This window comes from Cygnus atratus, chromosome 6, assembly GCF_013377495.2.
Source record: "Cygnus atratus isolate AKBS03 ecotype Queensland, Australia chromosome 6, CAtr_DNAZoo_HiC_assembly, whole genome shotgun sequence".
Taxonomy (NCBI): Eukaryota; Metazoa; Chordata; class Aves; order Anseriformes; family Anatidae; genus Cygnus; species Cygnus atratus.
In genome coordinates, this window is record NC_066367.1 from 33,613,461 (window position 1) to 33,640,342 (window position 26,882).

The window sequence follows — 26,882 nt, forward strand, 5'->3', positions numbered from 1 at the left end:
TTAAAAATGCAGATTTTTTATTGCATAATTTATTTAAATGTTTAGAAACTTGATACAATTTAATGTGACACTAGAACACTAGCTCAAAGTATCACATTTTCATTAAAAATGTGCAGTTGCCAATACAAAGTCTTGATCTGTTAAAATATTTTTTTTTTTAAATAAATACCAAAGAATAAAAAAAAAATTATTGTGGCACTTTAGCAAATGAGATGATCTTCTTTTATTGCATATTATAATGCTTAGATCAATACAGGTTCATCAGTAGCAACAGATATGCTCACAATCATATTCGCAGGGCAGATCACCTCAAACTTTCAGAAGGTCTCGTTAGGGTGTCAGTCGTTTGGGATCCCGTGGGAACATGGAGGTCTGACGAACATTATGCAACCCTAGGTACAGCATAGTTACTCTTTCCAGCCCTACATCAATTGAAAAAAATAAAATAAAAACATCAGTATGGTAAGTCTTTTGTTCAAAACTCTTAAGAAGCTGAAAGTACTTTATAGCTACATCCAGCCTCACATAGTTCGACCGAAGACTGATGTCTTCAGTAGCATGGTCTAGTGGTGGACTTATCAGTACTAGGTTAAAGGTTGGACTAGATGATCTTCGAGGTCTTTTCCAACCTGAAATGATTCTATGATATGTATGCATTAACACATCTGACTACAGAAAAGAGCTAGAAGCAGAAATTACAAGTTCTACATACAGTGCCATCTGACATGACACAGGCTTCATTTGAAACATGTACCAATAAGCAATGGTACTAGAGACTCAACTCTCTTTTGAATTACTTCAGACTTTCTTGAAAGATGGTGCAGAAAATTGAAATGGAAAGGGAGTAATTGGGAGAACTGTATCTTGAATACAGTTACAGAAGGATAGAACAAAGCAGTCTTAAGCGCTGGTACCAAATACTTCAGAGACATTAACTGTCATAGGCAACTACAGTAAAAATCTACTTGGGGAATTTCATTCCAAATGCTCTACAGTGCAGGAATATAGATTCAGCAGTATGTACCCACGTAACTATTTGCTGATATCTTTATGATAATAAATACTTCACTGGTCATTGCGTTCTTTCTTTCTGAAACCTCAGAGGTTATGCACATACCGTGGAACGTGTGAAGACTTCCACATCCATGGGGCTAGATATGCACCCCAGCCATACTGACATTAAAACCCAGATGCCTATTATTCACACACTCCTCCTGTGTTAAAATTTCCAGCTAAAACAACTAGAGAACAGTGATCATTCTCACAGCATCTTTGGTTTGGCTGATACTTGGGCCTGGCCTCTGGGATGTGTGATGAGGAACATTTACATTGCAGAAAAGACACAGCTTCAGCTTCCTTGATATCAGTTGTGACTGGCCTAAATGATTGGGGATTGTCTACAAATGCTGATGATCACTAATGCTAACATCTTTTAAGTATTTCAAAACAGCTGTCCCAAAAGCATATTGCATTTCAACACATTTACTAAAGGCATACTTAGGAGGTTGTTCTCTTAACGTGCCAGGAATATATTAAGCGTACCTTACCAATGTGAGGCAAATGCAGAAAGACTGAATCAAAGAAATCACTGTGCATATTGCTCAGGACCTAATAAAGTATCTTATTTCCACATGCATAAAGAGATTTCATTCTGCTAATGAAAGCAATGTCTATAACTGAAAATTGTTATCACTAAGTTATGAAAAAACTCTTTGTTCATTTTAGTATGTAAAATGCTCGCACCCAAGACAGGAAGGCTGTAGACATCAATACCTTTGCAGAAACTATTAGCATCAGCCAAAGTTAATCAGTAACATTCAGTCAAATCGCAGTGAATAAAGACAGAAGCAATCACTTGTTTCTCTTCACTGCACAACAGCTTCATCAAATGCATTAAGATACCAGCAGCTTCTGGTATTAGTAGACTGTGATATATCCATGCATAATGCAGTATTTTCTTGCCTCCTTACAGTTTTCTCTTTGGTAAAATTTGAAGGTGACCTGCTAGGCTAATAAATCAGTGTATTTTCTCTTGTGATAACCTACCTTTTAAACTTGGCACACTGTGCCATTATTTTTTGCCATTACATCTTACTGTTTAGCTTCTCTCCTTAAACTCCTCAGGATAAACATTTCCACACATTTTCCTAACAAGATTACTACTATGAATTTTATATTGAACCCTGACAGAGACTAAACAGTTTAAGTTAAGGTCAAGCTAACACAGAATATAATAAAATAAACACACTTACCTATACCACCACCAGCATGTGGAGGTGCACCAAACCGAAAGGAATCGATATATGCCTTTATTTTCTCCAGATCTAGACAAGAAAAAGGTGTATTTGGCTTGGGGTTCATTAAACAGGTGAGAAACACATAAGTGACTAGGGGACTGCAAACAAAACAAAAAATTTATCAAGGTGACTTAAAAACTAACAGTGGGTTTCACTCAAAGTGCAAATAAATTACCCAGCAATGTCTAGAAGTTATGCCTGTAGCAATTTTATTCTATTATTGTTAATAATTTAATCAGGGAAGGAATTCTAGAACTGAGTAAGAGCTAGGCCTAACTGTTCGTCATAATTTACGAAAACTAGTGAATTTGTGAATAAACTGCAATGAGAAAGTAATGATTTAACAACTGTTTCTCTCTCTTGCTACAGTGGGAGCTACTCCTTTTTTGCTAGTATCTTCTTGACGTTTCACTTCACCATCCACTGAAAGCATGATTTCAATCTACACTTTACATTCCTGATCTCTACCTAATTTACTCTTCTATCCTTTTACTATTAGCCAGCCTTATCCTTAAATTTCACCACTTATTGCTTATTTCCTCTCAGTTCAAGACATAAAAGGGACAACCAACCACTCTGCTGGAGTACTCCACAAGAAGTCTGTGAGAGTACAGAATGAGACTTGTTTGCCTACCCTCCTTCTATTGAAGGTATTTCCTGTGTTACGTCCTCTCTAAAGCGCTTGGAAACAATCCCTTTTCATCAAGGTGTTGCTGGGAAACTAATTAGTTTCTTAATACCACCACTCTAGATTAAAATGGTTGAACAATTAGATGGATTAACATTATGCATGAAACAGCGTTGTGATTTTAGCATTACTGCCACATATTAAATTCTGCCTCAAATTCTTCCTCTAAACGAAACTAATCCAATCACGATTTATAATCTTTTAAACTGAGCTTTAAGTTGTTTATCTTGTTACCAATGCCGTGATGCTGGGCTCTTTCTGTCAGCAGCTGAGGATCGTGAATTCTCTGAGCTCCAGACAAAATCTCTTCTCCCCTCATGAACATATCGTAAGAGTTAGAGTTTTTCTGGAAAGACAAAGATTAGTTTATTTCCTGTCTAAAGCTGCTCCATCCTTAGGTGGCAAATACACACCTCTCAGTAACTTCACTTAGATATCCAAAGCTATATAGTAACAGTGCAATGTATTTGAGTCTGCCCTAGAATTAGGGTACACTGTCTCCCCTCATTCGATTGGAGTCGATTTAAGAAAACAAAGTTCATCCACACACTCTTTGGAAAAGACATCGCATTTGCAGGCAGTAATCCAAGCAAAAGATGCTGTAAAGATATTTACTCTGGATTCTGGAATAAACTGGGGAATTTTCTATCAATGTAAAAAAAGTGGATTTCTGTTGAACTGTCTGTTGCCCTCGAAGAATGTTTTTGTCTCTTTTTAGTGATGGAGGAACTGGAGATCTCTTCTAGTGGCCGTGGAGATCTCTTCAGTAAAGATCCTCTAATTTCAGCTATATATATTTCTTTCTCGTATGTTTTCACTGGTGAAGGGTAACTGTAAACACTTTATGGGCCACGTACAACTGACCTACTCTTGTTACCAGAATTTCAATTACTACAGCAGATCATATAAAAACACTTTATCTATTCTGTCAAGTTATCCCTATACAGAGTAATTTCAACTTCAAAAAAACCCCACAGACATCGACAAAGAACTTTACTTACAGGGTTTACTGGGTCTGGCATTGTATAAAAAGGCCTCACAGCAAGAGGGTATTTGTCAAGAATATAGAAATCTGTGTCATACTGAAAAATGATGATTTTCAGAAGTTAGCACAAGTAAAAACAACGTAAAGAACAAATTAATATTCCACACAATCAGCGAATCTTTGAAATCTTAAAAAAATCCAATAACTTTCCACAAATTTGACAGTATTATCTTCAAAAATGAGTTATCAGTAAAAGTAGTATATTATTTATCCGTTTCTCAATGCTGCTTCTATTGTGAACTTAAATATTTTTAGCAGCAAAACGTCTTGCCAAAATAATAGCCCTCCCCCCCCCGAGATCTCATTTTTTCCTGAAGACTTAGTTAGAATCTGTTCTGCTGGTTTTTAATTATCCTAAGAAATGTTTTTTTTGGAAGTACTATCCTGTTTGGTGTATTCAGTAGAAATAATAAGATTGAAAATGGTTTGGAATAGATTATTAATAAGACAAAACTGTTGGTAGATGTTGGCAAAACTGTTGGCAAAAACAAAATTGTAATGCAGTCAGACAATTAAGAAATGTTTATGCTAATCACAAATTCTTCGCAACTTCTGCATGTTGATACTGTTTTCTTAATCAGTGAGTAAAAAATTATTTTACACGAAGCAGCCATTTATATGTACCCAGTGATTCCACTATATCAGGCTTCAAATTCAATGACAAACATATTTATTCTAAAATAATCATTACCTTTTCCTTTACCAGGCGTCCCAGGAGCTTTTCATTAGGTGTGCTGAAAAAGATTATCACCATTACAATTAAGTGATTTAAACTTTTACTGATTATATACTTTGTAAAGCTAAAAAGATCAAGCTACAGATTTGCTGCAGTCTGTCCTTTAGAAAATGTATTCTTTGTTTCTGTGTGTTTTGGATTGTGCAAATAAATTTCAAAAATCAAGTACATTTATTTCTGTTCCTAAGTACTTTGTATGGGTCCTAGGAGTCCCTTAAATTAACTGATACCTAACAATATTCTTGTTCTTATTATAACGACTTTCTAGCCACTGTATTCATATTACTGAATAATTGTGTACTCTGTTTCATATGGGCATACATCTTGTAAAGTGATTTCTTTTTAGACACAGTGAGAAATGCTCTAAGCAGCTAGCAAGGAAATTATTTTGCTATAGCGAGGTCTTACAACTGAAATTTCTTTGACACAAAGTTCCTTTAATTGTAATATCACATATTATCCTAATGGTACCGGATATATTATTGGAAAGAAAAGAAATGTTTTAACATAGTAAGCATCTTCAGAAATATTTATATATACTCAGTTAATTAAAACCATCTTTCAAGCCAATCAATGGGAATGCAATCAACTGCTTAACCATTTTCCTCAGAGGTGGAAAAAGGAAATGGGAAGGCATTACTGAAAAGAAAGACCTTAAGACTGAAGAATCTTTTTAATCCTATCCAAATACGTATGTCAATTCACATGAAGGACTGCAATTGTTATATAAAAAAAGCGCTTCTTCTGATCTTAGAAGGTTCAAGTTCCTCTCACTTCATGTTGTAAGTTTTAGTTTTTTTAATCTCAGAGTTTATATGTATAGCCTACAATAAGAGAAAGGACTACTTCCATATCCATTCATTTCTTTGTCAAGAGATCTGGATATAAGTGCTGTTTATTCCTCTCAAAGTTTGCAGTTCCTTCTTGAGGGCTCAGTTGCACAGTACAGGACTTAAGGTTTAAGTTCGACTGACACATTTGGGCATTGCCAAAGTACCTCAGGTCGTCTTCATCACCCATGTCAACACCAGCCTCCCTAAGCATGGCCACACCTTCACGGTATTCCAGTCTCAGAGTTGGCTCCAAGAACTTAAATGGCTCACATGGGAACTGTTTGTTCACCGTCTGAATTTCAGTTTGGAATCTATACAGAAGAAAACAAGGATAGAAGCAAAATACAAAATAATTAAGAAATGTATGGTCAATGCAAAATAATTATTAGGTACAAGAAGAATACAAGTCTGCCACAAGAGGTCCCTCTTGCAACATAAAAACCTTTTTTAGAGCATCTTCTGGACAAGTTCTGTATAATCCCAAGGAAACGTTTCATGTAAATTAATGCAATCCAATGATATACGTGTTAATATTTTACTATTACTTCTGTTTTACTCCTTTTGTAAGAAATAATTGACTAGGTCAAATTTTCACAGTTAAGACATCTAGAAACCAACCCTTTGATTTGTCATCTTTAGCTGGGTTCTCCTTTGATTTAAGTAATACTCTATTTCGAATATAAAAGAGAAATTTCTTTCTAGACTGATGAAAAGATTTGCATTTCTGCTGGCAAAATAGTCTAACTTGTAAGCAAATGAAAACCACTTCCTAAACTTCTGGCCTGGCTTTTTAATGAGTTAGCCTATGAATAATGGAGAATAGTCTTTGTTGCTGTCATGGCAGAGACGCGGGCTGTTACAATAAATTTGATTCAGGAAAGCCACCTTAAACAGTTAATATTAATCTTAATTTCAAAACAGAACAATCAGTCTACCTGTAGTGGCACAACAGGAAGGATATTTTACTTTAATGATGGATCATTTGTATTAGGAAGCCCATTCAACAATGAACAGCAAGTTTTTGTGGCACAAACTGGCATACTGTAGGAAATTCAAGTTTGGCTAAAAACAGACAATTTACTGGCCTATGGTTTTAGCAAACTTTTAAAGTCGGGTACAAAGAAATGGTTAGGAGCAAAACAGCGTTTGAAGTTCTCTTGTTGTAAATCAGGTTACTAATGACTGATTATCTGACAGGCTGAGGACAAAATGCTTACCCATTTGATACCACAGTGCAAGAGATTTCAAACAAATGAAGTTGCTCATGAAATGGAAAATGTTCTCGTTACCTCTCCTGAAGTCCCTTGAATATCTGCACCATGGTATCTGCAATCTCATCTACCACTTCATGATAGTGATAGTTAAAAGCCATTTCAATATCCAGACCAACAAACTCGGTCAGGTGTCTGTGTGTATTGGAGTCCTCAGCTCTAAAAACTGTAAAATTAAACAGAAATTCTAACTGACCTGAAATTGTAATTCCATTTTGAAAAAATAACATGGACAAACAAACATCAGTAATTGGACCACAGACAATGCTGTCTCTAGACATGACAATTCTTACTGAGAAACAAAAATAAAACTAGCTGCCTCGAAGCATCATCTCTAATGGCAGTGACAGCATTATTTTAGCTGCGGTGGTCAAAGGATACAAGACAGACAAGACTTGCAGAGAGGTAGTACCTCTCGTCACACTAACAAACAGAAGTGGGAAAAACAGACAAGCCTTCAGGCACACACAAGAACTCTCAGATTTGAAAACTACCTTTTTCACAGGAAACATACTTGTATGCGTGTGAATGTTCTGATTTTTTTTTTTTCAGGTATATGAGTCTGATATATAAACATGCCTTCCTAAAAAACACGACTCGTGTTAGTAATTAATGAGACATTTAAGGTCTTGTGAATTACTTGCTTTTTTTTTTTTTTTAGTTTTACATGCTGTTACTGATTTGTTTTCCAGCATTTTCACTTTACATATCTTTAAACCTGTCTTTGATGTCTTAGCAAAAGATGCTTTGTTACTACCTAAAAAGGCAACATCCTATCAGCTTATGAGAAAGACATAGCATGAGACAAGGAAATATTAAATTTGGATTATTTACTGACAGCCCAGTTACAAGTACACATTTTCTAAATAATGCTGTTTGGTACATACACAAGAGCATGGGATAAGTACTTGTTAATATGGAATGTGAAGTACCTAAAACTTTGCTTGCCTATTTTAGCTGCTTACTACTGGGCAACTAAAGCATGCTTAATAGGAAAACATGGCTTCAGTAATTGCAGTGTTATTCCAAGTTCTCCATCATACTTTTAGCTTCCAGTGCAACTCTATTCTTTCTCCCCAGAGAACAGCAGGCACTGGAGAAGACAATTCCATCTGTATTTCAGCATCTTAGTTTTACTTCAGCAAACTCCCCGTCAACTTTATTCTCATTTGTCACCCCAACTGAAATTTGTGTTCCGTGTGTGAAACCATATTAAGTGAAAGCATTCAAGGCTTTCAAGTTACATGGTATCTTACTTGTAACTGCTAAAAGCCATCACTGCAAATGTTATAATATGGATAAGCCAATGTTTTTCTTACCTGGCCCAACACAGAAAACTTTTTCGAAGTCAGCACATATACACATCTGCTTGTACAGCTGCGGGGACTGAGCCAGGTAGGCACTGCTTTTGAAGTATGATACAGTAAACACATTGGCTCCTCCTTCACTGGCAGCTGAAAAGCAAGTGCTTACAGTAATTATTAAAATAAAAATATAAAAAAATATATAGGTAGACTGATAGTCTTATGTTTAAAGATAAGCAGGAGATTTTTCTACAAAGCATGTAAGAGGGAAAAAGATACGCTTTCTTAATGCTAAGGGAAGCTTTGCAGCTCAGGACTGTCAGACATTGTCTTGCAAATCTGCAAATTGAGTTGGGATAGTTCAATATGTTACTATTCCCAGCCATCCCTCACCTTTTAGTGAGGACAGCAGAGAATGTATGCTTGTACCACACCACATCTACTTACAGCCCAACATTTCTGTAGAAACCAGTCTTTATCCGCGATGCAAGCTTCAAAGACAGTTAACTGCAGAGGCCGAGATCTGAGGCACATCCTGTTTTGCCAGGACCGGCCTTTCTAACAGAGGACTGGGCAAATGTCTGAGTTGTCTGAAGGTACTAATGTATCTCAGAGCCCAAACTAGGTTTACCAGAGGACATCTGCCAAAGGTATAAAGCTATCTCTCAGTTTGAGACAATTATCACAGAAAGTTACCAGGAGAACACTAGCCAAGAACACGTGCATCTGAACCCCTCATTGTGAAGTGCCTACCAAAGCTGAGTCAATTTCCATTTCCCAGCCTGTAGTATAAGAGTTACAGTTGCCTACCATACTGACAAAAGCGCATCAGAGAGTAACATTACTTAACAGTCTTTGAAGATTCTTACGTTAAGATAACGCTAAACAAAGTGCTAATTACTATTATTACTAGCCCTTCCACTATAATTAATTTTTCTTTTCTTTCATCACCACTACTCCCACTGAAATAGTTTCAGTGACTCGTTATTTTTGAATACAGGTAACCTTTTAAATCTCAAATCTTAAAACAGCTATGATATGTAGCTTCGAAGTTTAGTAAGGACTGCATTGATTTAACTTAGTTATTTTTGCAAAACATTATCTCATTCAAACAATAGGATGCTTGCTTGCTTGCTTTCAATGGTACATTGCACAGTAAGAATAGCACACTTCCTCAAAGGTCCTACATAAATAAACTGGCTGCCTGGGAGTCTTTAACACTTCATGATATTTCAACTGTCTCTGTAGGGAAAAAAAAGTTATCCTATCTTCAGTGATACTTTCCACATTGTAAGAATAGTGCATTAATTTTCTTAAAAAGTCCTGGTTTCATCTCAATCAAGAGCTGTCTCCAAAAATATAAATACAGAGGTATAAAACTCAGTAGGCAGAAGGAATGCATACAATGAACACACACAATGAGAATAATACAAACATTCTGCCCTCCAGTAACATTTTACATGTCGTGTGTCTTAGTGACATCAGTAACACCTCAAAGCACACCAATAAGATGGAAGAAAAAACATCCACCCGTAAATTGGAGATTTTGACAATATAGCAGAGATCAGCAACAGAATCAGAAGCAAAATCAACACTGCCAGACTTTTAGTCAGGCTAAAACTGTTTGACCATACTAACAGAAAAATGATACTACTGATCCTTCATTCAGCCATATATTCATTGGTACAGAAGTGACACACTGTATTCACTGCCATCATCTTATACCATGGTGTGTTGTAGCTTCTTTATGATGCAAGCTGCTTTTAGTCTTCATTTAGAATTTATTTCAATACTGGGAATGGAATTTTAGACTCAAACTAAGAAGACTGATCTGAAGAACAATGCCTATGATCAGGAATCCATATTTAAACAAATTAAAACTTTAAAGGTACTGCCGAGTAGGTAAATCAGGTATATGTAGTATTTGTCTTGTCAATCTTTTAGCATCCAAAGTCAGGAGAAGAATGAAGAACAACTTCCATACTTCCTTTGTTTGCTACGTTGTATCTAAATTAGAAATACAACTTTATCTTTTTGTTAACAAAGAAGTTACCAAATTTTTGGCAGATAGGTACACTGAGCAAATATAAAGGAAGCGGATCTGTAGCTTCTGGATCAAATATACAATACCTGAAATGATTTTGGGAGTCTGAATTTCCACAAATCCTTTGCGAATGAGAGTTTCTCTGAAAAGCTGACAAATACCAGACTGAAGGCAGAAGACTGCCTGACTAGTGGAGGTCTATAAAGAGAAGATAAAATAAAGAATCCTAAGTTAGTTTAATTTTCCCAACTCTTACAGACAGGTATCAGGACAGTATAAGCTACATTTATTCTCTTAGGTTGTTGTATTTGCCTAAACAGAGAAAAGTGCACTTTAATTATTATTTATTACACGAGAAGAAATAGGAATGGAAACAACAGAAACTCCTCATTTCAGTTTACAGCACATTCAGTTATAAAGGAGGCACTATGGTCAATTCAACATTTAAGCAATCACTGATTTATAAGTTATGCTTCTGCAAATAAAGGTTTTATAGTAAAAAAATTGAATAAAAACACTAAACCTATTAAAAAGCTTTCAGCACACTGAACTAGAACAGTTGCAGTAATATACCATGCGTGATAAGAGCAAAGCCCTTACTTACATAAGGTCAAAATGTCTGTGCCTATTGAAGACTCCAGAATACATGTTTGTCACGTAAAACCAGTCACATGCTAACCACATATGACACAGGCACAAAAACATCCTCAAAAGAAGGTTTGAGCTCCCAGCAGCATTTAACAGTCCATGTAGCACCTGATCACATGAACTGCAGTTTTTCTGTCTTTCCAAAATTTACTTCAGAAGTACATTTAGCTGAAAACCTGAGCTGATCAGCTTCTACTTGTTTATGCATATGAAACAGGTAAGCCACTTATCTGGTTAACAAATATCTACACTAAACCTTCTTTGAACACTCTTGGGTTTTAGTGTGAAAAAAAAAATCCCTTAGCAAATGCTCTAAACACTGCAACACGTCAGCACTGAACCCGTATCTGATTTTGTGCTTGCAGCATTTAAGAACTGGCAGTTAGCAACCTACACGCGTATACAGAACCTAACGAATTCCTGCAAACAACTTAGAAAACATTTCTTTACAACAACCTGCGTCACAGCACTGTTTACTTCTCCTTTCTGCAAGGTACCCTACTTGTCAGTTAGGGTAAGGAGAGCCTTGTGGGCTTTTTCACATGACTCCTACCAAACCACAAAACAAAAAAACCCAGTCAAAACAAAATATATACGCACCCAAATTTAGACAGTCAGTTAGTGGATATGTTGAAATAAATCTACATTTGTCATCTCTACGAGATAAAGATATCACCTAACTGAAAAACTGAAAGAAAACCGTAATAATACTGCAGATTTGTAGTAATTTGGAGTTATCTGCAATTTTAGCAGACTGATATCTCAGGAGTGTAAGGGGCTGAGCCTAGTCAATAATTGCTAGCAGCTCTCGCTGTCTGATAGCATTAACCACAGCCACTACTCCCACTACTTTCAAAATGAAGGAAATGAGGTTTTGAGCAACAGTTACAGAAGTACCCTCAAACTTTTTCACCCTTTTTCCACGGGTCTCCCAGAGTCAGACATATGCTAAGACAGGAAAGGTAGCCCAAATTGGGTGTATAATTTGTGGCAGTGTTATATCAAAGCACCCAAATGATTCAAAGGGATATAATGAATACACATTTCATATATGCGTATATATTCAACCATCTCCTATGTAGAAGCTGAAAGATTTTACAAGAGATTACAACCCAAACAGTCACATGACACAGTCACCAATACAGTTTTTGATAAAGTAGACAAATTTCAAAAAAAAGGTAAGAAACAAAACGTGCAACAATTGCTTGAAGTAGGACAGTAACAACGACTTCTGATCAACAATCCTGATGAACCAGCACCAGCTCCATGCTAAGGTATACACTCTCAGGGAAAAGAGAAATGGTGATGTGCTAAGCCCAATCTGAGAGCGATTACTTGCTTTGAAGCCTAGAGGTGTGCACAGAAACACGGCTGGTAAATAACTAACACACCTCTACTAACAATACTTTGCCAGGTAGTAACAACTCTTTGCTTTAGTGAGGATGCAGAGCAAAGACATTGTCTTCCCAATCCCATTTGTAACAATAAATTATCTTCAAAAATAGTGTTTATGAAAGGAGCCAAATTCACTGGTCTGGACACTGAAGCTTTTTTCTTTAAATATAGACCAAGAAAAGAACAAGCAGCAATTCTCCACACCTCAAATTAGATCTCACAAGACCGCTCTTCTTACTACCAAAGGTAGCTGAGCATCGGTGCTCATTCAGAGATTGCCAACAAGGGTAACTGTTGAGTATATGATCCTGCAGTCTCCTTGCAAGAATTAAACAGGCCAAGATAACATTTGAGATAAACTCCTAAAGAACTGCATCCAGCAGCACGCAGTAGAGTCAAATGGGTGACCTCAAACTACAACTTTCCAAAGATTTTAAGTATGTGTCTATATGAAGCAAATTTTTTCAGATTTAATTATGTCCTTTAGCACTGGATTGTTTGGCACAAAAAGAGACTGAATTTATCTGAAGAAAATAATTCATGCTGTTATGTTGTCTTTAACTGAGGCACTGGTATGTGTGTTATGAGGTCTGGTTATAGCGGTAGGTAACAGTTCCCATTTGAGATACCACACTTAGCTGCAAACATAACAATCTTAAGGCAGAGACAGCTGTCAAAGTGAATCGATTTTTACCTTTGCCTCAAACAACATTTCACTATGGCATTCTTTTCCTGTAGTGTTTACTCTAATATAAACTCTTCCCCTTATATACTGGGAAATCCTTATCTGAGACAGTGACAAAGACAGTAAATGATCCTTCAAGTGTGAAGCAGAAACTGAAACAAACTTATGCCACTTAGATGTTGCTGCTGTTAACAGTGTTGATGTTTAAACATGGTCTGCAGAATTTATTTCACAAGAAAATTTGTTATTTCTAATAATCAAAGCAGATAAAACGTTTAGCTAACAATAGCTTACAGCTGGACCAGATGATCTTGGAGGTCTTTTCCAACCTTAATGATTCTATGAGTGCTGAAATACAAGTTTTCATCATAACTTCACTATGTGTTTATTATTTAAATGCTATAAAAGGGAAATAATATTAGAACAGAGTAGTTTAACACTGTAAGACTATAAAAACAATTATCACACATTCTATTTAACACAATCTGCAGCATTAAAATAATCGTAGCCATGTACGTCAGAGACAAATATGTTTCAGTAGAATCGAGGGCAGTTAACACCTTACATGATTATATCTCCAAGAGGTGTGACTGAGGCGCAGACGTGCAAAGCTGTGAACTTTTTGTTACGCACATCAGCCACAGAATTTGTTCTGCACTTTTTACATTTTTGTTTGCCTGCTGTAACTACCTATCTTCTATCACAATCACTATTAAAGCAGGCTAAATAAAAAGGGAAAATAATATCAACTGTATTGTTTCAAATAACATATGTTATTTTATATAAGGTAGGTAATTTTCCAAATCCTCTGTCATATGTATGATGAATGAAGTTTTTGCTAGGAAACCAGGATTTAAAAACTGTTACTTAAGGTAAATCCTACGTGTTTGAAATCAATTGTTTCATTCAGATTCAGTATCTGTTTATAGTACAACAAGAAGATATGAACGTGAAGTTTGCCTAAGTGACTGGGACTGTGTTATGTCATCACAGTCAAATCACTATACACAATAAAACAAGCTGTATATCAGGTTGTTCATTACAGCTTGAAGTCAGTCAGGAAAACTACAGCTTTTGCAATGAGTAAATTGAATTCAACACAATGAAATCAAGCTTAAAGTAATCAAGTATTTTGAAAAACCAAACTACATTAAGATCAATGAACAGCACTATCACGTAACAGTCTGACATCCATAAACTACTAAAGGTACAGGTTTAATGGTTATGCACTACCTTGAGCAGTTTAAACAAGATAATATTGACTCTAAAAGGACTGTGCTTTGGTCTCAGTGAGCTGTACATTAGCAGACATAATTATAGCATCAGGACCACTAAATGCATATAATTCAAGCCAAATGCAGACAGATACCATTAAGATAAAAACCCTGCTGGACATCAAAAAATAAGCCAGAGCAAGGACATCAGTCAGGACATTGTTAAAACCCAATGAACCTGAATTGATTTTTAATTCAGAGCAAGACATACTAAGAAACAAAATCGAAGAATCAGTGTTTCACTTGATGCCTTGTCTTTATTGCTTTTTGCTTACCACTGATCTTCATGAAATATGACTGTTTAACAATTTCTGTATGTGTTTTTACATATATGAGAAGTTGCTGAATACTGCAGTCAAACTTTAGCACAGCAGAAAGCAGAGATTTAAAAACACCATCAGTGCTCCAGTTTACTTTTTCTAATTGTTCCAAGAAAGGAACCATAAAGGAAATGTATACAGAATCAAATACTTTAACTTCCATTAAGATATCATGAAAAACGGATACTTAGGTCAACAGCAGTTTCCTCACAGTCACCTGTGGCTATGTTAAAGGGTATCTGATCTGTACAAGGACTCCTCTTTTCCTCTTTGTTCACACCATCTCTCTTGACACTAGACCCTCATTTTTTCTAACTCTAAAATTATGGGATCTGTATTTTATGAGTTAACTCATCAGGAAAAGAGTCTTTCTACCTAAGTCATCATTCCTTGGAAAGTGTTTTTTGGTTGGTTTTTGAAATCCGGCTCCTTTCATTCATGCAAGTTTCACAGCTCCACTTCATCATGATTTCATCCCACCCAAAGAACTTACCAGTTAATCACTACATAAGATTAGTTAAATCACTACTAAACTACTTTAAAGATTGTATTAAATGGACAAACGTAATTTCAGTTCCATGCTAAGGATTTTTTTAGTCCACGTCTAGCCAAGGTATACGCATTTAGTCTAAATCTTTAGTTTGTTAAATCAGTATCTTTATTTTTGATATTCAGTGACCTCCTTCTTCCTTAAAAAAATGGGGCACTAAGGAAACCAGAACTAGATGGCACATCTGTGGTTGGACTTCCCCTCACACTTGCAAGCACAGATCATCACAGCATCTCCATTAGAACTGTTCTGTTAACATTTCTTCCCTGGTGTCCACGATTTGGTTGTACCAGAAAGAAGAGGTATGGAGGACAAAGTAGCTAACAATGATTTCAGATACCCCTGTGAGCTTTTAATACATCATGCCTAATCCTCCTTAGACTGTAACTTATGCAGTGCATTTGAAACACTGGGGGCTCTCTGAAGTCCCACTTGTACTGCAGCTTCAGTCTATGAAACCAAATCACTGAAAATCAATTACTGCTTGTCAGGAATTTTTATTTTCTTTTAAAGCTATTTTGAAGGATAAACTGCCTTCTTTCCCTTGCTTGTGTGCATACAGTACTTTGAATCTGAACATATATATTAGTACGTGTTCTCACTGGGATTTTCCCTTTCTGCATTAAACACTTTTTCTGCTTATTCAGCTCTCCCCTTAAAAAAAAAAAGTAACACAACTACTTTGAATCCCCTTTTGCATAAGCATAGCTCCTGCAGAACAGAGAAAGCAAACATATGATTAGGCATGAGCCTACCCAAAATAACCTTTGTTCTGAAAAAAAGAACGAAATAGGCAGCAGAAGACACAAAAACGTGACACAGGCAGCCACAGGAACTTTTTCTACACATAGAAGGAAGGCAGAATAGATAACTAAGCCTAATCAAGAGGAAGCTGTGGCCAGGTTACATCCAGCCACAGGTGCAAGCAGAGGACAAGACATAAATAAGGCTCTCGAATTTGGTATTTCATCCTTCCATCAGTTTAGTAAAAACTTAACCTGAATTCCTTTTAGCATGAAAAGAAATAGCTGTTTAGCACCTCTATCCATTAGCTGTTGGAAATGTGGAGAAAAATAACTTCTGTAGAAGACAGTTAAGGTTCAGACCTCAAAACAAGGGGCCAAACGTTGCTGAATAAATGGTATACTGACAATGGTTGGGATGTACAATAGTCATAGAATCGTTAAGGTTGGAAGATACCTTCAAGATCATCTGGTCCAACCATCACCCTACTACCAATATCACTCAATAAACCACATCCCCCAAGCACCAGAATCGTATGCAATCATATAATTTAGAAAAGAAGGATCCACTTAGGTCAGAAGCTGCACCCTCCAAGTGGAGGTCCACTTAGTTTTACTTGCTGACATAGAGATCAGATGTTCAAATGCTTTAAACACCTCAGTCCCAAAACTTTTCTATGTTTTCCAATAAATAAATGACTTTTTTGTTTTATTTCCCAGGCCCATGGATTGGTTTACTGAGAAACTACCATAATCATAATTTTGAAGACAGTACTAGAAACACCATAAAAACAAGCTAAGCACACTCATCACTCAATGAAAAGCTAATTAAAATTGTATTGTGGAGAGCCAAGTATGGGAAAAGACCAGAAAAAGTCACGTCAACAGGACTGCAGTTAGTTAATTACGTGTTTAGTGTTGCCATTTTCATTTTTTAAAGAAAAGTTCTGCAATTTTTTTTATTGCTAATTAGAAACAGTAAGTATTTGGGAAGCATATTAACTAGCAGAAAGCTGCAAACAAAAGTATTCCAGATAGAAAAAAAAAATGGGTAAACCGTGGAAGAAAAAAAAATGAGACTGGTGTGATATCCTGCTACAATTTCACTTGCAAGACATGCATTACAGCACCTCAGCTACATGTTAAGTTCAAAATTTCCATCCTGTATTTCAAAACAGAGCTCTTACTACACTTTCTGGTACTATACTTGAGAAGAAATGTTGTCTCCAAATTGTCTTTATTCAGTCACCTTTGACTTCTAGAAATTAAAATAGCCCAGTTGTAGATGGCAACATGCCAAATCCTAAATGTTCACCTTTAAACGACTAATAAGGGATTCTCCCATGAATGTCAGGAAAGTTGCTTTTTTTTTTTTTCCTGTTGTTTGCATGTCCATATGTAGATGAAACTGAGTTCTCACAATGTCACTCACAAATTGAAAAACATGTTTAGTTTAGTGAAAAATCGTTTAGTTTTCCCTCTGGCCAACAAAACACTTCCATCAGATCCACTGCTTTATTGCTTCATGGATATGAGCAGTGGACAATAAATGCTTGCAGGTAAGCATATAACAAAGCATATTGCTTACCCTCAGATCAATGACTCTGTTATCCAGTCTTGTGTCTTGGTTTACAGTAGCTCTTCCATCCTAAACAGTTGTGCAAAAAATACATAATGAATATACACACCTAAAAAAAACTAGCAGAGAAAAACATCTTTTGGTTAAGAGACCAGGGTTACTTCTAAATTTGGGAGAACTTACAGATGAGTCTGAAGAACATACAACAAACTGCCAGTATAGCAAGGCTTAAGGTATAACTTCCCAGTGGTCACAGGCAGAAACCAGCTAAGGGGATCAACAACACATACACAGAACTTCAAGCCCTCTGGTTTTGTTTTTCTGCTGCAGTTCAGTAGAGAACAAATCTATAGAAATTTCTAACACAGTTCTGGAGAAATATAAAGGAAGTAAAATGCAAGCCTAACAAAACCCCAAAAGCACTGCACGAAGGAAGTGCCAGGCTTTCATGCTTTTCTTCAATTACAGATATATTAAAACATATTTGAGGATGCAAAGTTTTCACCTCCTCGCCTTCCACTTCTGGCCGAACAGCATCATCCAGCTGTAAGGGGAGTCGGGGTTCAGCTAAACTGATCACATAGATCTGAAAGTGAGAAAAGAACAAAAATAACATGAGATTCAACTCACAAAAGGAGGTGTGATTTACAAAAGGATATTTTTGGCATAAACATGAAACAGTGTTTGCATAGGCTGTTAGCTGGAAGACTGTGATTTTATTCATATAGTCAAGATACACGGGTGCATTCTCACAATAACACTCAAAGTGCTTAAATCTGATTTTCTTTTGGAAAGATGTTTATTTTTTTTTTTCCCAAGGAGTAAAATAACACTGAGTTGAACAAGTATACACTGCCTGGGGAACAAGCCTACTGGCATGAATGCCAGGTCTGAAACTACAAGATTTCACAGTTTTAGGTTCAGATTGCAGCTAGATCATCTCACTGTCTCTGTTGTTAAAGTACTGTTTTACTTACCATATAAATGTAAGAGACATTTCAGACTGATAATTCATTTGATAGAAAAAGCACAGTCAGAGAAAGGCACCTTGACATACAGGCTAGTCATAGGTGCATGATTTCCATAATGCTGGTGACTAAAATTTACCTTACTACTACAACTATAATAGGTATTGTATTCTACTATTGAAGTGGCTGTGCTTCAGTAGTATTGTAAACATACAACTCGTATATTGGCTGAAAACCTTTAGATGCAAAATACACTGCATAAAGGTTTAAATATGCATTCTATTTCGATAAACTATAAAGCTACAGCCCTACGCCACAAGCTGTGGAAATTTTAGATTTCAAGGGCTCCCCTATTATTAAGCCAGTACTTCACTTTAGCTGAGAGTTATGTATTCCACTCCATTTCACTAAGGAGAAGATTGTAACTCCCTGATACAGAAGAAACTTCTGACTTGCACCTAAAAAGATGCAGACTTTTTATTACAGTACCTGCTGCAGTTAAGAATCAAAACAAAATGACAAGCACTCTTAACCAAATTGTTCCAGTGAGATTCTTTATTTTACTTGTTAGTGTACTTCAAGTGGAAGATAAAAATCAAATCTTTTAAGAACAGGAATGTTTCACGTTTATGTATTATATAATGACGTTCGTAGTTTAAAGCAGTATATATCTCTGGTATTGGACCGCTTACTTACAAGGTTTGTAAGTGTAAAAAGACAGACTAGATAGGACAGATAATTTCTCAAACAATTAACCAGTGCTCAGTTTTCTCAAAAAATTACCCTTTGAACATGCAGCTCAACATCTTGCTGAGTACAACCTCCGATTTTCTGATGTGCTTTCCTCACAACGCCTTCTACATCCACAATGCTCTCTTTGTTGATGCTGTCAATAAAGATAGTAGGCTTACTAAATTTCATTGCACACTGCACCAGATTCAGTACTTTGCACTCAGATGTTTATGTGCTGTATGAACCGCTGGAACAACAAAACAGTTAAGGATTTAGATAGTTCTTTATTATATATAATCGCTAAATAATAAAGGATGTCACTGAAGTATTCCCAGCCACAACAAACTCGAACTGGGATGGAAGACTTGGGAGGGAAAGAATTATAATTAAGCTTACTGATTGCTCATTCTTTGTGTGTGTATACATTAAGTGACAAGTTGCATAGTTCTTTTTCTAGGCCACATACACTCTTGCATGTGTCAGTTGATGCAATTATCTGAAAGATGGGTCTTGAGCAGCAGAACAACAGACTGAAAGGAAGTCCTAGATCTGGAGGGGAAAATCAAACTGATCGAGCTTGTTTAAACTTCATGACTTGTTAGTGAAAGATGCAAGATGCTTGTAAGGCATTTCTTTAAGACAGAGGACATCTTAATTGCTCTCCATAAACAGTCACTAATAGTATATTAAAACTCTATATGTTATCTTGAAAATCTTCCAACAATATGATGGGAAGCATGTGTGCTATAAGCAAACAGTAACAAAAGCCTCAAGAGCGATAGATGAAAAATAATTCCTATGAATGGTTTTCATTTAGGTACTTAAAGTATTGGACTTTAAACCAATTACTTTCTACATGTAATTTCATCCCTACTGGAAATATATCTTTACTTTGTGTCTTTGGCAGCGGGTGTACAAAAAGCAAAATATCTGAAAATACTTTTCCTCTTTTTGAAAAATAACTGTTACAATTAACTTTATCTTTCACTTCTCAGGCACTTTTGAGATGATTGGAAAGCACTTTATGTACATCACTTGACCACGTAAGCCCTCAGAAAGCAAGCAGGTAGTAGGCCCATAATTTGACTTCAAATGAGTTGAGCAAGGATGTCATTAGACAAGTTGGCCACTACTGACTTTGGGAAATCAAACATCAATTAGCCATCTTCAGTTTTATGAGGTCAGCTCACTAGTTAGCAAGACTCCTCCCCACACCCCAAAAATCCCCAAACCAATAAATCCTCTAACTTAACTAAATGGAAAAAAGGCTGGGTTAACGAGAAATATTTTACTGCACAGAACTGAGGGGCAATAACCCCCACCCAGTTAAAGGAGAGAAGGACAGAGTGCAAGCAGATACAAGCCACTGCTGATTGTAACTACAGTCCTAATCACCTGCATCTGCATCAGTTTATCTAGCACTGCCCAGAGTCAGTCTGGGAGCTGTGAACAAAATCTAGGTATTCTAGACAGACAGTCTTTTTGTACAGCTCCAGTAAAACCACATGAGAAACTCATTAGGATTAAAAATTCTCTTTTTAGAAATATCTGTTTGGAACTAGTCATGCTCTCACATGAATTACCCAGCTAAACAAAGAAGTTTCTCTTTTTAGTTGATGAGGGAAACTTGGCCTTCTTCTCTGACAAAACCCAAGCGGTATGACCCAGAAGCAACTGAGATGCAAAACACTAAGTGTTGCAGAGTATGACTACTTGCTTGTCCCGCTTTCTATTATTCCTGAAGCATCCACACCAGCCCTAAGAGAAGCTAGATGGATCTTTGGTCTACAAACTGTTTTATGTAATGAAGTTAAGTTCAAAATTAATTATCCAACAGAATTTTGAATAAGTGATCAAAGTTGTGAAAAATCTATTGAAGTTGAAGTAACAGTGGGCAATTCAAGCACTAAAATTCTCAAAACTTAACAACATCACTAGAAACGAATCACAAAAAAAGCCAAATTTCATCATTTTAGCATTTCAGCATTCAACTATTTCTTTGATGGCAATACTTTCAGGTGATAGAACTCATTGGCAGCTGCTCTAAAAGTTACACAGACCATGGTGCTTTATATGCCTAACCATTAGGTAATTCCATTTCCTATTTAATATTCCTGAATAGCGTGCTTTTTTTGTTATATTTATATTTTAAAAGAGCTACAGTTGCCAAAATCAGTATAATGAACAAATGACTGAATTTTTACAAAAAAGCAAAGGTCAACAGTAGGCTTTAAATCAGAATTCATTTAGTAAAGTTTGAGCTTCCATTCATCTCAAATATTGAAGATGAGACAACAAATTCAAGACAAAGTAATGACAGTAAGTGCTTAGAAAGAGTTTGCTCTCTTACAAATGGTTCTGCTTAAATCCACTTAAAAAGACAGGAATACATCACTTTGAATGCAAAAGACAACATGAAGATAAGAAATGCACACAGAATGCACCATGCTAAAATAGTATTAAGTGTAACTACAAATTCCATCTACTTTTCCAGTAAGTGAAAGTTTAAAAGAAAACAAGTTTTACTCTTCTGCTAATTTCCCCCCGCCCCCAAACAGTTCTCTTCTACTTCTCCTGCTTCCTTCTTCACGTCAACATTTTGGCAAAGCCCAGAAAATACTACTAATGACACCAACAGCAGTGTATTAATTGAAATTATAATTTTCCAGTCTGCTGAATAAAACCCCTCCCACTAATAATTGTTAATGAAAATGCTTTATATGTATTGAAGCAAATTCTACACGCTGCAAAAAAGAAAATAATAGTTAAACATAAATGTGTTTTATGACTCAAACCACTGATCCTATGGCTGCAAGCTGGTATTAGAGAAGTCATTGCAGAGCTATGCTCAGAATATGCCCAGAATTCAAGACACACAAAATTCTAACAGTTTAAAAATACAGGAAGAAACTGACTTTTACTTCATTGCAACTGTAATATCCCTTTGGAAACTTGCATAACAACTCCAAAACTTTGCACTTGTGATTAAATGTGCTTTCACTTATTTTTCCCCTCTCCCTCTGAACTAGAACTACAATTGAAACGGTATATTTCTTGGTCTGGAACACACTTTAAAAACTGTGACATCCCTTGGTCCTTTTTTTTTTTTTTTTTTTTTAATTTCATGATGCATTTGAACTCAGTTTCTACCTATGTAAATACCTGTATCCAAATATGCATATAATTGCCTGAGCAAGTACCACCAAGTTTTCTACTGCATACAAACATCTTTGCATCTACAAACATTCATAATCTACTCTAAACTTTCATTTGATGATTATAAAACATACTTTTCCTCATTCAGACTACATATCTGATCTGGTATGCAAGTAAAAGCTCATGCTTTGAGTCTTATTTGAACTGAGTTTAGCAAAATCTAGTGCTGGTGAAGCCTAAAGTTCCTAATGTAGTTCATCAAATGTAAACTACAGAAACCTAAAAGATGCTGCTTTGATCCTAACAGGTAATTCCAAGAATGTTACTGAGATGGTAATTTCAGTTCAAATTAGAACAAAAAAGAAGATGCTTTAGTTAAATGCTGGTAACTACAGCAAAATCTTCAAAGTGTTCTCCACAGCACCAGCCCTAAACCATCTAGGTAATGTTTTGGTAGAATTCCCATGAATAACAAAAACCAACCAAGCCAAACCAAAGTGAACAAAGAGTAGAAAAACACCAAAGCTATCACCATTTCCATTAAAGACAACAATATTTCTATCTCTAACTAATGTTGCAAAGGACCAGAACCTAAATTGGAATGCATGAAGAAGACATATGATAAGATGACATGATACCCTTTGGTTGTTTAACCCTTAATGAAATTATTTTAGTGACAGACTCAAAGCCCAAATCTAAAAATTTCTCTGTATATCAAACTTTCATTGTAATGTTTCTCCCAAAAAATCAAGACTAATTATTAAAATGTCTATTAGATGCCTTACGTAGCTTTTAATTATCTGTATGCCTGTTAGCCAAGACTTTCTCTTTTAACCACAGGATTGCATTATTGCAGTCTGTATGACAACACCTTTCATCAACAGCTTCATGTTGCAAGCTGAACCCCATGTGGGCCTCTCTAAGTGAATCATAATATTTTCTTGATCAAAAGTCTAAAAAATTAGAAGAAACTTGTTTATTTACTTTAAATGTTTTAATTAGTGAAAGCATCTATACTTCTTCAGATATTTTCTTTTTTTCAAGATTCACGCAAGCAGACTGCACAAGTCACAATATTAACACTTTATTAAATCTTAAAATATTAAATAATTTTTATAATACAATAATCAATGGTTGTTTATGTCAGTGTCAGAGAAAGCTGGATATAAAAAATACTTTTAAAAAAAAGAGTTCACTTTGCAGCCGAAAGCATGCACAGGTACCATCAGACTGGGATTTAAATTACCTACTCTTGGATAAACTAGACAGGTTTCTTCACCCTCGAAGGAAGGCAGATTTACCTGACTGCATGAGTTCATCTTGCAGCTTCATCATCAACTTTTTCTAATTTGACATATATTCAGAAATAAAGACAACAAGAGGACAAAATATTCCAGAAATCATCTGAAGACTGACAAATATTATATTAATGACATTTTATTCCTCTTTTTCAAAACTCAGATATTCTAGCATAGTAGGGAGGAGACATGCACGAACTCCTGTTAAGTTGGTTATCTACGATCATCTCAAAGTCCTAATTACATACATTTTTCAATATTAATCCTGAACATGTACAAAATCTGAACTAGCATTCACAAAGGGACAAATTCATATGGAAGAGTATCAGAGTGATTACTCCAAATAAGCCCTGGTTACTACATACCCCGTGGCAGTAATCTAGTCACCAGTTTCCCATCCCATTTTCTGTGCCATCAGCAAAAGTAACCACTATGATTTCAATTTTCCCTGGTATTACCAATTCATGTAATCAATCAACTTAAATACACTTTTCTACATTGTATGTTTTTTTCCTAAAAGTTTACCCATCATATTTTTATTTTTTCTTATGTTTTATCCCTTTTCTACATTTTCATTCTCTAGCCTACCACAGAGAGCCATGTACTTTCTGAGAGAGGGCAAACTGTTTCAGCAGCTAAATTAGGATCTGGTAACCACCTCCCCCAGCTGCTACATCACATCACCGCTATTTGTGGAATAATGCCAGTAGAGGGGTAAAGCCCAGTGCTGGTTTAAAAAAAAAGAGAAAAAACCAAAAGTGACCACACCCAGTACGTTCTGGAAAAAAAAAGCAGGTTGATAAATTACTAATTTCACCACTTGGCACCTTTGCTGTCTGAAAGAGACAATTGACTCCGTCATTCCTTGCAAGAGTGTGCAGAGGTTTTCTTTGATGAAAGACCTTAGGGGGAACTCCATAGCTGCCAACCTTGACTGACACTACATTGCCAGCTCTGTATTTTTTGAAAGATCAACTAGAAACTTTTTACAGTTAACCTCACAGAAATCTCTTAAAACTGGGATAAACCAGTGTGAAAAGTATCTTTCAATAAACATAACTCACATTCCTATGACTGTGGAGATGTTCAGTATATGAATATTACGTTACTATACGTATATTCATATTACATTCTGTGGTTTCTAGACCACAGAAGGTTATGAAAGTTTTGTTCCCATGTGCCAATATCTAAAAGAGGAACTGGTTTGTTTATTATTTATGAAAATTTGTACAGAAATTGCTCACGATTTAACCAACCTTTATCTTAACCTCTCCTTAAAATTCATGACCTGTAATTTCACAAGCTGTTTTAAAGAAAGTTTTAGACCCACTATCAAAATATGAGAAAGCAGTACATGTAAACTAACCTTTACCCACTGCCAATGAAAAAAGTTTAGTTTACATTGAAATTGAAGTGTAAGGTATTAAATATTTTCTTCAATAAATGTGTATTTCCTCAGTTAATGTTTAGGAAACAAGAGGAGATGATGAAAAAGACACCAAGAAAGGCAGAGAAACAATATAGTTATTTTTAGACATCTAAGACCAGCTTCATCTGCTAATAATAATGGCATTATTCCACAGCACATGAAAACAAGCAGGAAAATGACTGAAGACAAGGCACGTACTGTCACTGTGCTTCAGGTGTCACTGACGTGGTGACCACAAGTACACTTGGAAGTCAGGGAACAGCAGCCCTGAAGGACAAGAGGCAGCTGCAATGACGGTAGACAGAATTGTAGAACAAGATAAAACACTGGAAAAACTGAGAGCGTGGGAGGATATTAACGAAATAGGTTTGTTTTTGGGAAGGAATCTTACGATGACTGCACTAATAGCATTTAAAAATAAAGTAACTCTGCAAAACAAAACCCAGGATGGCTGTAGTACTGAAAGCTGTATCAGTCAAAGCACATTATAGTCAGCATATAGGCATTTCAGAAGCACAAATGAGTAAAATATGCATGTTATGAAGTCTGAAGTATCGGGATTTAGACATAAAATACTATCATAAAAGGGAACAGATTGAAAAGTCAAAACAGTACAAACATGAATTTGGCTACTCAGGGGAAATCAGGTCTGTCACATTAACAAAAGTGGGGAGATGACAGGGAATTGGAAAGAAATTAAAGGATATGGTCCCATCTGATTTAACAGCTCACTGATGCCAGAAGATAAAGGAGCTTTGCCCTCTGCTCTTTCTAGATACCACTTCTTGGTAGCTCTGGACCTCCAGGACCTACTTTAAATCACTACCCTAACAGAAAAATAGCCTAGTATAAAAGATTAGTAAGTCTAAAAACAGTCATGGAATGCTTACAAGTGGCAGTCAGCCCACAGAAGAGTAAAGACCAACTTCCTTTTCACAAGCTCCTACCACAGAGCTCTGCTGCTCATGAAACAAATGTAAGACACTCAGTTGTGGAGCCAAGAAACATAAAGAAAAATGGAAAAAAAACAGATGTTGGAGAAAACTGGAGGATACGAGAGTATCACTACTATAAAATTGTTTCACTGCTCTGCAGTGCAAGTTTGTTGAGAGAGCACAGGCAGAGTGTTAGCGGGTTACAAGGAGAGGAAGTGGGGAACCGAGAGATTGTGCACTCAATTCTTTTCAAAGATTCTAAGTGCTGGAGAGAAAAAACTACTTCATGAAGAAACAGAACACTCTGGCTCATGAACACCTGTAAACAGCATGCTTCACGCTGGCACTGCCAACTCTAAGCACCGCCAGACAACGAACACTGCTGGTTCTGTTCTCCCGTTGCCTTGAACCTCAATCAGCAGAGGCATTATCCTAACCTTCTTAACTTGGCTTCTGCAAGTCTATACTACAATGAATCCCTCCTCTCCCTGACATATTGAAGGTTGAAGGCTGTGGCACTCTTGCAGCTAATTAGTGGGGGCTCCCTTCCCAGGCACAAGAGTAGTGCCAAGAACTACACAGAAGCAACTCAAGTACCAAATGTTAAACATACTACTGCACTGAAGTGATCCACAAGTCTATTTGTGAGTAAGTAGTTATACATGACTAAAAAGCTCTATTATAAAAACACCTTTGTCATGCAAGCATATTTAGCAATGGACGACCTGAAAGCACAATCCTGAAGCAAGAAGCAGGGGGAAAAATGTTGTGTTTTTTTTTTTTTTAATACATCATTGAGAATAAAATAAACCAATTAGCTGAATTTAAATTGCTTCAAACGTTTTTTTTTTTTAATTAGCAAGTCTAAATATTACTGCAAATAAAACCAGAATATTTTTGAAAAGTAACTCAATCCCCCCAACTTTTTGGGCCAAAAATAAGGCATGTAAAT

The 26,882-nt window shown here is 36.1% G+C and overlaps 1 protein-coding gene across 1 annotated transcript in view; it reads right to left on the reverse strand.

Moving 5' to 3' along the window:
* The window catches only part of DARS1 (aspartyl-tRNA synthetase 1), a 38,722-nt gene continuing 11,840 nt past the window's right edge, over positions 1-26,882 (reverse strand). Inside the window, exons 5-16 of the mRNA XM_035556159.2 lie at positions 19,164-19,266; positions 17,918-17,998; positions 17,422-17,481; positions 10,305-10,416; positions 8,190-8,324; positions 6,889-7,036; positions 5,764-5,910; positions 4,722-4,764; positions 3,987-4,067; positions 3,220-3,331; positions 2,253-2,324; positions 1-422 (exon numbers count right to left, since the gene is read on the reverse strand). Of these exons, the coding sequence (XP_035412052.1) occupies positions 331-422; positions 2,253-2,324; positions 3,220-3,331; positions 3,987-4,067; positions 4,722-4,764; positions 5,764-5,910; positions 6,889-7,036; positions 8,190-8,324; positions 10,305-10,416; positions 17,422-17,481; positions 17,918-17,998; positions 19,164-19,266 (1,186 nt within the window). The 3' untranslated portion in view covers positions 1-330. The remainder of the gene's footprint in view (positions 423-2,252; positions 2,325-3,219; positions 3,332-3,986; positions 4,068-4,721; positions 4,765-5,763; positions 5,911-6,888; positions 7,037-8,189; positions 8,325-10,304; positions 10,417-17,421; positions 17,482-17,917; positions 17,999-19,163; positions 19,267-26,882) is intronic.